Genomic DNA, 12,933 nt, shown 5'->3' on the forward strand with positions numbered 1-12,933 from the left:
TTTCCAGCTGCAATGGAGCCCAGTTGGGCAGGGCAGAAACTAAACCCCTGGGGTCCTTGCAAATGTTGAAAGATTTGGCAAGACTTGTGATAGATACGTCGTTTCTTCCCTCAAGCCCTGAAGATGAGGTTATATGAAGTATTAAGTGCAGAATTCTCTCAGATAGGCCATTAAACAGACAGTGGAGGATGCATTTGTAGAGAATGTATCAAAAGCTGTAGGCTGTCCTGTCTAACTTTGACTTTGTTTCAACAAAACGTTAATGAGAAATTGAAATGCTTGCTGTATCTTCTTGTAATCCTCCTGCTGTACAAAAGCATAATGATTCTCTAGTCCTCAAGATTGTGTGATTGAGCGACATGAAATATGCCTGTGGACGTTTCAGCTTTGTACCAAACTGCTATCATCCCCCTCACCCGCTTGTATCCATACTTCTGAGGCAGTGGGAACCCAACTGAAAGATAGAAGATACAAATACGCCAGCGACTACATAGATATTATATTTGGCAGGGGGCGGGGGAGAAGAATTCTTCTTCTTGATGCAGACATTTAAGAGGCTATGTAGTTGGGACCAGCAATAATGGTTGTGCTTAACTTTCTCTTTGACAGAAATGGGAAAGTGGCAGAAAGAGATACTCCTCTATGGACTAATGTAATAAAGTACTCAGAAATTCCTGCCTGTAACAATCATCTGTTTCTCTGAGCAGTTATTTTAAAAGTTATAGAACTGTTTTGTTCTTCTGGCAGGTGAACTGGGTAGTATTTGCTTCAAACAGTCATTGCCTAAAGAGATGGAGTAGAGAACAGCTATTTTATCTAGAAAATAAATTACCTGGCAGGGAGAGAAACCACTTTCCTATCTTCTGTGGGAGACCTATAGTTGGCACTCCAGCTATCCAAGAACTATAAATCAGGGGCTTTTGTTCTGACAAAAGGCTGGAAGGGAATAAGAGATTTTTCCCTCTCCATGACAGATTCATGAGGAGACAACCAGAGAGGATGAGCAATTATGTAGTTGTGAGAACTTTGGCTCCATTCACTCTGTACTTATTTCCTGATTTAATGATAGAAGCCCTGTATCGTAGGGTTTATCAATTCATGCCTGAAGATATCATTGCCCCTTAAAACATTTTGGGAAAATCCTATCTAAAACTACTGCATAAATATAGGGAAAGCAATTCATATAGTATATACTGCAGTGCTGAGGCCTCATCTTGCATATATTGTTTCCTAGGGGAAGTACAGTATTATTCTTTCCCATTGCCATAGTCTTGGTATCCTAGAACTCACATGGGCCCACAGAGCTGCCTTAGACAGACAGCAGCTCTATGGGGTGTCAGGTTAGAGGTCTTTCACACCTTCTACCACCTGATCTTTCATCTGGAGATGCCAGAGGGGTGAACCTGGCATGTAAAAACCAACTCTTCATCCTACTTTGCGAGACATCGTTAGCAATCACAATGCTTCTAGGCTTTTGGTTTAATAACCAGAATTGCGTGCTAATATAATAGGCATGCTCCAAGAACATTATGTGCTGTGGAACATAGGCAGGATGCTGCTGCAGTCGTCTTGTTTGCAGGCTTCCTAGAAGCACCTGGTTGGCCACTGGGTGAACAGATTGCTGAACTTGATGGGCGTTGGTCTGATCCAGCATGGCTTTTCCTTTGTTTTTATGTATAACAGGGCAGCTAAACACTTTATTTTTTATAACCATAGTTGAAAAGGCAATTAAGGCTTTCCATAAGTTCTGTGTCTGGCGAAATTCTTGGCTCAAACTATCATATTTGATCAATTTTTCCTAAGATTATATATATAAAAAACTTAGAACAAATCCAATTTTCATTGTCATTCTTGAACACCAACCTCAGCAGGAAAACATTTCCCACAAAGCAGAGGTAGCATATATCCTACAAAAGGGAGTATTTTTCTTCATTGTAGAATTCAGAACTGTTCAGAATTCATTCTGCTTAAGTGTCTTCTTTGACAAGGAGACTGTAAAGTAGACTTCTGACGTAGACGTTTGCTCACACTCCTTCAGAATATGCTCTGCTAAAACTAGCAACCCAGAGAAATATTTGGTATTTCATCCCATGAGGTTAGTATTGAGAATAGTCTGTGGGCATAAAGCAGGACAAAACTTTCTTTCCATCATGTCAACAATGAAGCTTTTTACCACTGATCTTAAACTAGAATTGCCATAACGTGATTCATAGCTGCTGTCATTACACCTTAATGGAGTGGATTCCCCAAACATAATTGATCCTTAGAAAAAAATAAGAAAACGTTACAGGATACTAAATGGCTTCATAGAGACGATAACACTTAAACTAGTTTAAGAACCATATCTAGGTAACAGTTATTTATCATTTTGCAGCAGAAACTCTCCAACATCAAAAGAATTACAAAATCAGTGGAAAAAAATTCAAATGAGTACCAGGGCAAGAAACATGACATAGAGACTCCAATGCAAGAGCAGTACAGTACGTATAATCCACATCCCAACATGCCTAGAAGTTGGGACTTGCCATTTAATACTTTGTCTCCAGTGCATCAGTAAATAGCCAGGAAATCCCACACCATATTTCAAATGAGCAGAAACAGCCAGATTTAAATATCCTGGGCAGCAAGCACAAGGGTCAGGACTCATTTGTTGGGCCTGTTATCTACTTGGGAATTAAGTCCAAGGGCCCACAAGTTACTGGTCTTTGCATTGCTTTGCAGAAGGTTCTCCCTCTTCTTTTTCCATCCCCTGGTTCATTAAATTTATACTGGTTTTCCTGGCGGCTGCTTGGATGAACTGGCTGGACCATGTTGGTAAGCCATTGTCTTCCTCTTTCTTAGATTTGCTTTTTAACCAGTTCATCATCATTTTGCTGCTTGCACTGACCTTGGTCTCCTGGAAAACACAAAACAAATGGAGAAATAAATACTAAATTCAGAAGATTCAAAGGAATCAGCAGACAAATTCAGTGAACCTGTTAAAGTCATGTGGCTTCCAGAAGCATTTCAAACTTTTTAAAAATAAAGTGTATCTTATCAAGAAAAATAAACATGACATCCCCCCCACAACATAAATTATGCAGAGATGACCCTGAATCTCTGGAACGCATGCTGCGGAGAGGTCTACTGGAACCCTTGTTGTTACGTGACAGGCAAAGACTTTCACATTTTCTGGAGCTCTTGGTTGAACTCTGCTTAGTTACCCATTTCGTTCTTATTTGTTTTATTCTGCTGCTGATTTACTGATTTGTCGTGCAATGGGTTGATTTTAATATTGTGCGCTATTGTACTGTCAGTCACTGTGGACACAATTTTCTTATTGAAAATGGGACATAAACCTCTTTAATAGAAAAAATGGCTTTGATGCCTTCTTAAAATATTAAAAGGAATAGTTCTCTGTTTGAGGAAGGATGCTGCAATCCTTTCTGACCCTATCAGGGACTTTTCAAATAATCCAGGGTAGGTTTTACAAAGGCTGATAAAAAGGCACAATCTCTCTGGATACTAGGCAACCAGCTGGCCACGTTGAACAGAGATGCAAAACACACATGCATTCTGAACTTGCTGCCCCTTTTTCCATTAAAGCAAACAACGGAAACTGCTTCACAGGGCTTAAGGCAACGATTATAACATGAAGCGATCCGATGAAATATTAGAGAAAACTATTAAGAGTACTATCTCAGGCAAGTATGACTACCAGATCTTACCTTCTTGAGGTCCAGTTGAATGGGTATAATGCATTCTGGTGTATTGTTTCGAGAGTTGTTTACTACAGTTGAGACTGGGTGGAAGGCAAGATTCTCTATGGGGTGAATAAGCTTAAGCGCTTCCTGTGTGGGTATTTCTGCAAAGTCCAACCATTTTCCAACAGCCTCATCCCCATCCAGAATAGCTGGCATCCTAAATACGTGAAAAAGCAGATCTCAGTCATGGACAGAAATGCCCAAACTAAATCAGCATGCATTATGACTGAAAAACAGGAACAATCTAAGCCGCGGTCATAGCCAGATGGCTAAAAAATAAATTAAAAACCTGAGGATGATTTGTCGTGGAGAAGAGAGCAAGGGAATGGCAAGCTGTTGCTATTTGGAAGAACCTGCAATACACATTCACCAAGGTCACTTGGTTTCTCAGGGCCTGAGAGACAAGGCCACACCTTGGGCTTGGAGTAATTCTAAGGACTGCTGCCAGAGATAGCGCAAAGAGTAATTTATGGCAAGGCTAAGACTTGGCACCTGAAACAGGTCACTGATATTCTAGTGTTCCTCTCCAAGAGTGACTATTTGAAATAAGCAAAACAAACAAATAAGCATATTTGACCTCAGTGATCTGACCTTCCTTTGAAGCTATTTATTCAGGAAACACACACTTACAATCACACTACTACAGCAACATCTAAGGTAATGAGATGTTTGAGCCACATAACGTCTCATGTTACAATTTGCTCTACAACAAACCACAATCCAGTTGTTCTCCCTTGCCTTTGATGGATGGAGCTTACACTTTTAGAAGCTTCTACTGTGATGATGGTGTAGCTGTACAATGCTTCCCCTCCGTTAGGGGATTCCCAACAATCAAAAATACCAGCCATGGTGAGTAACCTCTGGCCCTTTGGATCTTCATCTTCTATATCTGATTTGTGGAACTGGAAAAAGAAGGGGCCACATTATTTAAAACATCACATATATAAGACAGATGCGTACTTCTGTCACTTGGGCATGCTAAACTTCCAGTGAGACCAAAGGATGAGGTAGTCACATTGCCATTAGTAGTGGCTACCAAGAATGGTGCCTTCTCATGGGAAGACAATCCTACAGAACCAGTGCCTGAGGTTTCAGCCACTTACTGGGAGTTTGTATCCTACCCATCTTTTAAGGAGGAGCTGAGAACAATGTTTTAGCTATCTGGATTAAGAACTGAAGGGTGGGGAGGGAGTCCTCTCCTCACTTCACAGCCTTCTATCCAAGCTGCTGCTGCAGCTAGTTTTCTGCAAGTAGGGTTGTGTCCCAGGCCCAACTGCACCTCTAGTTCACATTTTCCCAACAGCAGGTGATGAGGACAGGAATGGGGAACAAGTGGCGGCTGCATCCCTCCCATGCCTGTGCCTCTTAATCCCATCCCCACTCTGACAAGCATGTTGCTAATAAACCGATTCTCATGTCTCTCCCCCACCCCCGCAAAGGAGTAGTTGAGATGCTGAAGATCGACTGTGAGAAAATGATGGTTGATCTTGTTGATTTAGCAAGCACTTGTATGTTATTTTTGATAGCACTACATTCACTATACATCCAAACAGACATTTGTATATGTACAAGCTCCAATGCTTTCAACATTTGCTACATACACATACACCATCAATTTCCTATGAGTTTAAGAGGAAAATGTATAATGAATGAAAGGCAATAGTTGAGCAACTTAGCATTAAATATTAATGAACGATTGTTATACCGTTTCTTGCACAGTCTGGGGGAAGTAAATAAAATAGGGTTGCTTCTGTCCATTGCGTTGTTGCCATTCATAGTAGCCATTAGCCAGCACCACACAGCGCTTGCCTTTGACAAGAGGCCCCTTTGGAGGGAGGGAAAGAGAAAAAGAGAGCAGAGGAGGAAAAAAGATCAATCCATGCATGTGGCATAGTCAGATGTAACAAACATTTGAGGCAGGAGGGTTTTAATAGTATTATGTATGGATTACAAAAAGTGATTTTCAGAGCAATGGAGTTCACACTGGAGCTGTGCTGACAGATGGATATCCCGTTCCCCTTTAGTCTTCACTAAAATTATCTTACGACTAGTTATAGTTACTGTGTCTGTGTGCCAAAAGTGAAGTTCAATATAAGAGATACATGGTAGGCCAATTTATACTCTTAACACTGGCTAAGCGGCTCTGCCCTCACAAAACATCTGTGACCTGGATCTTCCATCTGGCTCTAGAGTCTGACAAGGCTGTGCACTCGAGACGTGATGGAGAGGTAAGAAAGGTTAAATGTCCAAAGTACTTCCTCAGGTTTTTTTTTTTAAGTCCCATGCTGGAGATGGCCTCTACACACATAAGGCTTCCTCGGGAGGTGGTAAGCTCTCCTTCCCTGGAGGTTTTTAAGCAGAGGCTAGATGGTAATCTGTCAGCAATGCTGAATCTATGACCTTAAGCAGATGATGAGAGGGAGGGCATCTCCTGGGCATGGAGTAGGGGTGACTGGGGGTGTGGGGGGGAGATAGTTGTGAATTTCCTGCATTGTGCAGGGGGTTGGACTAGATGACCCTGGTGGTCCCTTCCAACTCTATGATTCTAAATATGCTACTGGAGTTGAGACCGAGAACTAAGGCAGGGTGATTGTAAAACAAAGCCGTTGGAATAAACCTTTCAGTGAATGTTTATGAACTTCTACTTGTATATCATATTTCCAAAAGCCTTCCATGCAATCACTCTCATTTTTGTTTTCTCTAACCTGCGCAACAATCAAGCAGCAGGTTAGCTCAGGGCTGCTCTGTCGAGCGCAGCATGTGAAAAGCTATCACTCGCTGGGCTCTTCCCCTTCAGGAAGATCAAGATATTGGGCTCACAGCATGCAGTTCAGAAATATTTACATCTGATGAGCCAGGGCAACTGTGGCTAATACTGCTAGGGAACAACATTCAGTGTTTGTGTCTCACTTAGAAGGAACTGACAGCATTGCCAGAAGGGGATAAATATAAAAGTCTTGTTTCATGAGGGAGGCTACACAAAACTAACCTTGTACGAGAGCTTCTCCATCATGGTGTCACTTCGACAATTGGAAGTGTTGTACTGCATTTTGGATGGGTTGTCTTCCTTGAACCAGGCTGGAACAAGCCCCCAACGCATGGCTACAAGGACACGCTCAAAAGAACTAGAATCCTTTCATAATGTAAAAATAGAAAGATAAAACCTTGAGAAACACCGAGAGAGAGAGAGAGAGAGAGTGCACAGTCGCAGATATTGAATTGGGGAGGGGAACTGCATGTGCAACACATGTTTGTGCATGGTGCTTCCCATCCACCTAGAGAAATATGCACATGGCCACTAGTTGGGTTGGGGCAAAAGGATCTTCTACTTCTTATCTTTTCCTTTGGTCCATAGTGGAAGCTGCAGCAAGTTAGTCAATTCAATTACTGACTGCTAACAAAAACATTTTAAAAACCTGTTTTTATCTTTAAAAGAGACAACAGCATCCTCCTAGACTGAGTTATACGTTATAAGTCCACTGATTTCAGTGGACTTAGAAGGGTATGAACTCCACTTAAGATGGTACTGCAAGTTCTCTCTATGTTTATGATCTCTCTGCTAGTAACAGTTCACAAACAGGTTGCTCCAGTTCTAGACTGGAATGAGCATGACAGCAAAAGCTGCAGAAAGAACCAAAGATACAATGCTTGCAAATTTAACAAAAGTTATAGCCCAACAAGCCACAGCATAAGATAACGTACGAAACAATTGAAGATGACATTATAAAGAATGAAGTTGTAACCCGGTATTTTAGTTCTATTAAGTTGTTTCGTCTCTAGGCTACTCACAAGCCTGCAGCTACAGACTATACAGAATTAGCTAGTTTTGTTGTATGAGGTTACATGGAGTCCAACATCTTTCTAATTCCAGTACTGGAGGATTTTAAAATTGCTGTATAACCACTTCAAAGCTTACCGCCCATTACTGCTTTCATTTTTCTCAGTTGAAACAATTGAAACAGACTAGCGGGTTTCACTTCTGCTTTTTACCAGTTTCTAGTTAAATTCACTTTTAGTATTGCTGTGAATGGGTGGGTTTAGAAAGCTTGATTTATGGTTTTTAGTGTAACCAAACACAAATATCAGAAAAATCTTGCTGGTCTCAATTTTAACAGCACATAGACAGTTTACAACATCAGAAAATATGACACAAACTCTTAGTTTCTGATTTGACAACAAACCAATGTGTATTGTACTTTTGCTGCATGGTAAAATGCACTGAAACAAAATCAATGCATGATGGTTTCATAGCTTAGGTACTGGGCTGCAGAAAAAGGCTACACACCCCTTCCTCTTTGCCCTCCACACACTATTATTGAATGCAAACTTTCTTCTTCTGCCAGGAGAGAGCATGCTCTGTTGCTCTTGCCTAACCAATGAAGCACAGCAGCTGCCAGCTGGGGGTCCAGGAGTGTCAGGTGCAGCAGAGGGCAAGGAGTGGTGGGCAGACAAATTAATTTACCATTGTGTTTGCTTGGGGACAACTGCCATGCAGTAGAAAAATTGAATGACTGTTCAGCAGTACATATTAAATTTACAAAGAAAAAAAATAACAATTGATTAGCTATTATAGCATCTGAGTGAACTCCCATCTAGGGTGTCTAGGCAGGAAAAAGAAAGAGGAAGCAGTTTGCAAAATGTTATGCTTGAAAACATCATTATATGAGAGTGTTTATATTTGTACATGTGCACTGACTTGCAATGCAAGTATTTTAAAATGTAGCAACTTCTTTGCTACTAAAAGGGACATTACAAGCGTAGCTTCCAAGGTCCAAGGTTTTTAGCTCCTTGCAAGCTAAAAAACATAAGGGACTGCCCATACAGGTACACGAGTGTATTAACTCTGAAATGTTATTGCACATTCATTTTAAAAAAATGTATTACAAGAACCAAAGTAGAGACAGCAATATATTTAGAGTGATACTTCATTATTTTATTTTATTTGTATCCCCCTTTCCTGGAGGGCTGGCAGCTAACAACATGTAGTGTCTGTGTGTGTATAAATAAATAAAATTAACATTGTAATTTTCACCATGTAATTTTCCCACTCATGCTTCTGAAATATATGGGAAGCTCAGTTCTCAGGAATTCAGGAATATGCAGAATAAACAAAAAATTACTTGCGTGCTACACCGCATCATTCTGGTGTCAGCATCCACAGCTGCGGTGGTGCCTGTACAACAGCCACAGCTTTAGTTTTGACCCTTTCACCGGTGCTGTTGCCTGTACTAATTAATAACTTCTGAGGAAGACATGTCATTAGAGAAGGATCACCTGCACAACAAGTTGTACAGATCCATGCTGCTATTAAAAATCTCTTGATAGGAATTTTACATCTTTAATAATTGTACATCAAACCTGTATTTTACTACAAGAAAAAAAGACGGTTAATAGCAGTTTTGGAATCAAGTTCTCTGTTGAATCACAGGGCACTAAAGCACCCCTTGGAAGTAGGAACATTTCCATTCCCTAGTACAGTGTTTGTCAAATGAACAACCATAACAGATATCCTTATTTCAGAACTCTAAAACTCCACTGAAGTCCACAGATCACTCATAATTCCTCTGAACTGGAAAATTCTTATGCAGTCGTAGCTAAAAGAAAGATCTATAAATGTCATATGCCATAAGTCTGATTCTAACACACTATTTTTTTTTTAAAAAATACATTAATACACATTCAATGCAATTTAGGGGTTCACCTTCTCAAAGTGTTGTAGGGAGAGAAGCACAGGATTGTTAGACTGCGGACACTTATTGTAGGATGGACTATATTTGTCAGCATCTTTCCATTCAGGGTGTCTCCTCCTGCCCTGTTTATCAAGGTATGCACAGGCCCGACGGATGCCATCTGCTCCCAGACAAACTGCTGTGCGACCACACATTTTTCACCAGCGACCTACAGAAATCAGGTGTACTCAGTCAGTGGTACCCCAGTTCCAGAATGCGCACCCACATAAGTTATGTTGCTTTCTATTGAACATCCCATACACAGAGTTCTGGCTACAAACTTTAAAGTAATGCCCTTCCTACTCTGTTCCAGAATTTTCCTTAGACCCAGATTCTCCTTGAAGGTGGAATTTTGATTTTGGTTAAACATAAAAGGCATCAAAAAAGATCCTCATACGTTTTCAGGGAAGATGTTGCAAATAAGCTGCTTGTAGATCAGCTTTAACTCAGTAAAATGAATGAGAGCACACCTTCACAGAACCGTCCTTTGCGAAAAGAAACTGCTTTAATACATGTTCATCATGGAAAATGCCTCTGCTTAGAGCTAAATATAATTTACGGAACAGAAATTCTTGGGCCACTGACTCAAAATTGGCAGGAAGTTATTCTGAAAAGCCACAATACCGCTAAACTGGTAGGGTTGCCAGCTTCAGGTTGGGAACTACCTGGAGTTTTGCGGGGGTGGAGCCTGAGGAGGGCAGGATTTGGAGAGGGGAGAGACTTCAATGCCGTAGAGTCCAATGGTCAATGCAGCCATTTTCTCCAGGGGAACGAACTTCTGTCACCTGGAGATCAGTTGTAATAGCGGGAGATCTCCAGCCATCCCCTGGACATTAGGAAATAAACAGCACACAAGCTCAATATATCCCAATATTCTTATAATTATTTTACAAATTTCTTCATACAGTGAAAATTTTCACTTAAGTATGCTTTATAAATATGTATATAAACACACGATTTCTCAAGCTTTGATGATGCCAATAAAGAAAAGGAGACCGTGATATGAAGATCCAAAAGCGAGTTGGTAAGTATGAGTTCAAAGTGAAAATTTACACTGTATGAAGAAATTTGTTAAATAATTAGAAGAGTATTGGGATATATTGAGCTTTTGTGCTGTTTCTTTCCTAACTACTTGTATTACAGCACCTTTGGTTTTTTGTGTTGGTTTTTTGGTCATCCCCTGGAGGTTGGCAACACATTCCAAGCCTCATCAGCGGCGCAGTATGGCGATCGGTGGTCTCGTCGCTCACAAGTCAAGCACCTGAGGACAAAGGGGGGGGAAGAGGGGGCTTCCTTGGCTGGGGAGGGTTAAAAGGGGGCCTCTCCGGCCTTTGCTGAAGGGGAGGGGCGAGGCGAGTGGCTGAAGCGACCGTCTGCGGCCAGGGAAAACGGAGTTCCCTCACAGGCGCCTATCCACGTTGACTAACCAGCCCGCTCAAAGCCGTTCCCGCAGCCCCGCCTGGCCTTTTCCCGCTGCAGCTCCACCACTCCCTCCACCCGCGGGTCTGCAACACGGCGGAGGCGGGAGGAGAAGAGGCCGCCGGCTGCTCAGGGCCGTGTGGAGACGCGGCGCCCTTACCTCGCGGCCTTCCAGGGCTTCGCGCCGCGCGCCTCCCCTGAGCGCCGCTCCGGCCCGGTGACGTCACCTGGGACTGGCGGTTCCTCCTCCCCCCCCCCCTCCGGGCTCCCGGCCGCGCGCCGCCTCAGAGTCGGCGGTTGCGCCGCTCCGTCTGGCGTTCCGGCGGGAAGTGGGCGGCGCCCTTTTTGCGTGGAGGGTTGAGGACAGGGCTGCCAGCTCTGGGTTGAGACATACGGTACCTGGAGCTTTGGGGGGTGGAGCCTGAAGAGGGCGTGGTTTGGGGAGGGGAGGGACTTCACACAACGCATAGTTAAATTGTGGAACTCCCTGCCCCAGGGTGTGGTGATGGCTGCCAGCTTGGAGGGCTTTAAGAGGGGACATATTCATGGAGGAGAGGGGTATTCATGGCTATTAGTTAGAATGGAGACTGGTCATGCTGCATACCTGTTCTCTCTAGTATCAGAGGAGCATGCCTATTATTTTGGGTGCGTTGGAACACAGGCAGGATGGTGCTGCTGCAGTCGTCTTGTTAGTGGCTTCCTAGAGGCACCTGGTTGGCCACGGTGTGAACAGACTGCTGGGCTTGATGGGCCTTGGTCTGATCCAGCAGGGCCTTTCTTATGTTCAATGCCATAGAGTCCAATTGCCAAAGTGGCCATTTCCTCCAGGGGAACGGATCTCTGTTGGCTGGAGATCAGTTGTAATAGCGGGAGATCTCCAGCCAGCACCTGGAGACTGGCAACCCTAGTTGAGGAACAGAATTGCTCCTCCTGCTTAAGCAGCTGCGCTGCTGCGACTGCTTCCAGGGCTCAAGACCCTGTACAGTGTTGCACTGCACCTGAAGTATAACACAGCCTTTGAGCATGTGCAGAGATTTTTTTTCTGTTCCATTGAACCGATTAGTAATCTGCCGTTGTCTTTAAACATCATACAGAATTACATGGTTAGGGTTGCCAACTGCCAGGTAGTAGCAGGAGATCTGCGAATTCAACTGATCTCCAGCTGATAAGAGATCAGATCACCTGGAGAAAATGGCCACTTTGGCAATTGGACTGTATGGAACTGAAGTCCCTCCCCTCCCCAAACCCCACCCTCCTCAGGCTCCACCCCAAAAACATCCCGCCGGTGGCGGAGAGGGACCTGGCAACCCTATGGTAGAACTCTGGTTTGGCGTAGGGTGTAATTTTCAATAATCTTTGCAGCCAGTTAACCAGAAAGCAATACTAACACCTTTCTGCCTGATATGCTAGTTTTCTACAGGGGAGGAAATTTTTTGAGGAGTAGTCAAAACTATTATTTCTGAAGTGCAGTTTGCATGTCTAGCACCTCTTCAGTATTAATTTGTAGAATAGCTTCAGTTCAGCATAGTGTAGTGGTTAAGAGCAGTGGTTTGGAGCGGTGGTCTCTGGAGAACCGGGTTTGATTCCCCACTCCTCCACATGAAGTCAGCTGGGTGACCTTGGGCTAGTCTCAGCTCTCTCAGCCCCACCTACCTCACAGGGTGCCTGTTGTGGGGAGAGGAAGGGAAGGTGATTGTAAGCCTGTTTGATTCTTTCTTAAGAAAGTCGGCATGTAAAAACCAGCTCGTGGGCATCTCATATTCCTTTTTATCTTTATTTTAAGCAGAGGCTAGATGGCCATCTGTCAGCAATGCTGATTCTATGACCTTAGGCAGTTCATGAGAGGGAGGGCATCTTGGCCATCTGGGCATGGAGTAGGGGTTGCTGGGGTGTGTGGGGGGGAGGTAGGAAAATTCCTGCATTGTGCAGGGGGTTGAACTAGATGACCCTGGTGGTCCCTTCCAACTCTATGATTCTATGATCTACCCCCTCATACTATTGCCTCTTTAACTCCTCTTGGCGGCTCCCATGTTCTCTCCTTT

General features: G+C 43.2%; 1 protein-coding gene across 1 annotated transcript; it reads right to left on the reverse strand.

The window, feature by feature from the left end:
• Positions 1-2,686: 2,686 nt before the first annotated feature.
• HMCES (5-hydroxymethylcytosine binding, ES cell specific) lies at positions 2,687-9,637 on the reverse strand. Its single transcript, XM_056859695.1, has 6 exons — positions 9,445-9,637; positions 6,733-6,876; positions 5,449-5,568; positions 4,482-4,645; positions 3,708-3,900; positions 2,687-2,896 (listed from the first exon to the last, which is right to left on the reverse strand). Exons 1-6 carry the CDS (start codon positions 9,625-9,627, stop codon positions 2,696-2,698), a joined length of 1,005 nt encoding a protein of 334 aa, XP_056715673.1. The 5' UTR covers positions 9,628-9,637; the 3' UTR covers positions 2,687-2,695.
• Between the last annotated feature and the right edge of the window lie 3,296 nt (positions 9,638-12,933).

This window comes from Euleptes europaea, chromosome 1, assembly GCF_029931775.1.
Source record: "Euleptes europaea isolate rEulEur1 chromosome 1, rEulEur1.hap1, whole genome shotgun sequence".
In the NCBI taxonomy this organism is placed as follows: domain Eukaryota; kingdom Metazoa; phylum Chordata; class Lepidosauria; order Squamata; family Sphaerodactylidae; genus Euleptes; species Euleptes europaea.

What these genes read in the sequence shown, in the direction of transcription:
- HMCES (XM_056859695.1), bottom strand. Translation starts at nt 9,627, where the DNA reads ATGTGTGGTCGCACAGCAGTTTGTCTGGGAGCAGATGGCATCCGTCGG. An exon ending in GTAAGCTCCATCCATCAAAG is followed by an intron (nt 3,901 to 4,481) that starts GCAAGGGAGAAC and finishes TCACGTATTTAG; the next exon opens with GATGCCAGCTATTCTGGATG. An exon ending in TTCAACTGGACCTCAAGAAG is followed by an intron (nt 2,897 to 3,707) that starts GTAAGATCTGGT and finishes TGTGTTTTCCAG; the next exon opens with GAGACCAAGGTCAGTGCAAG.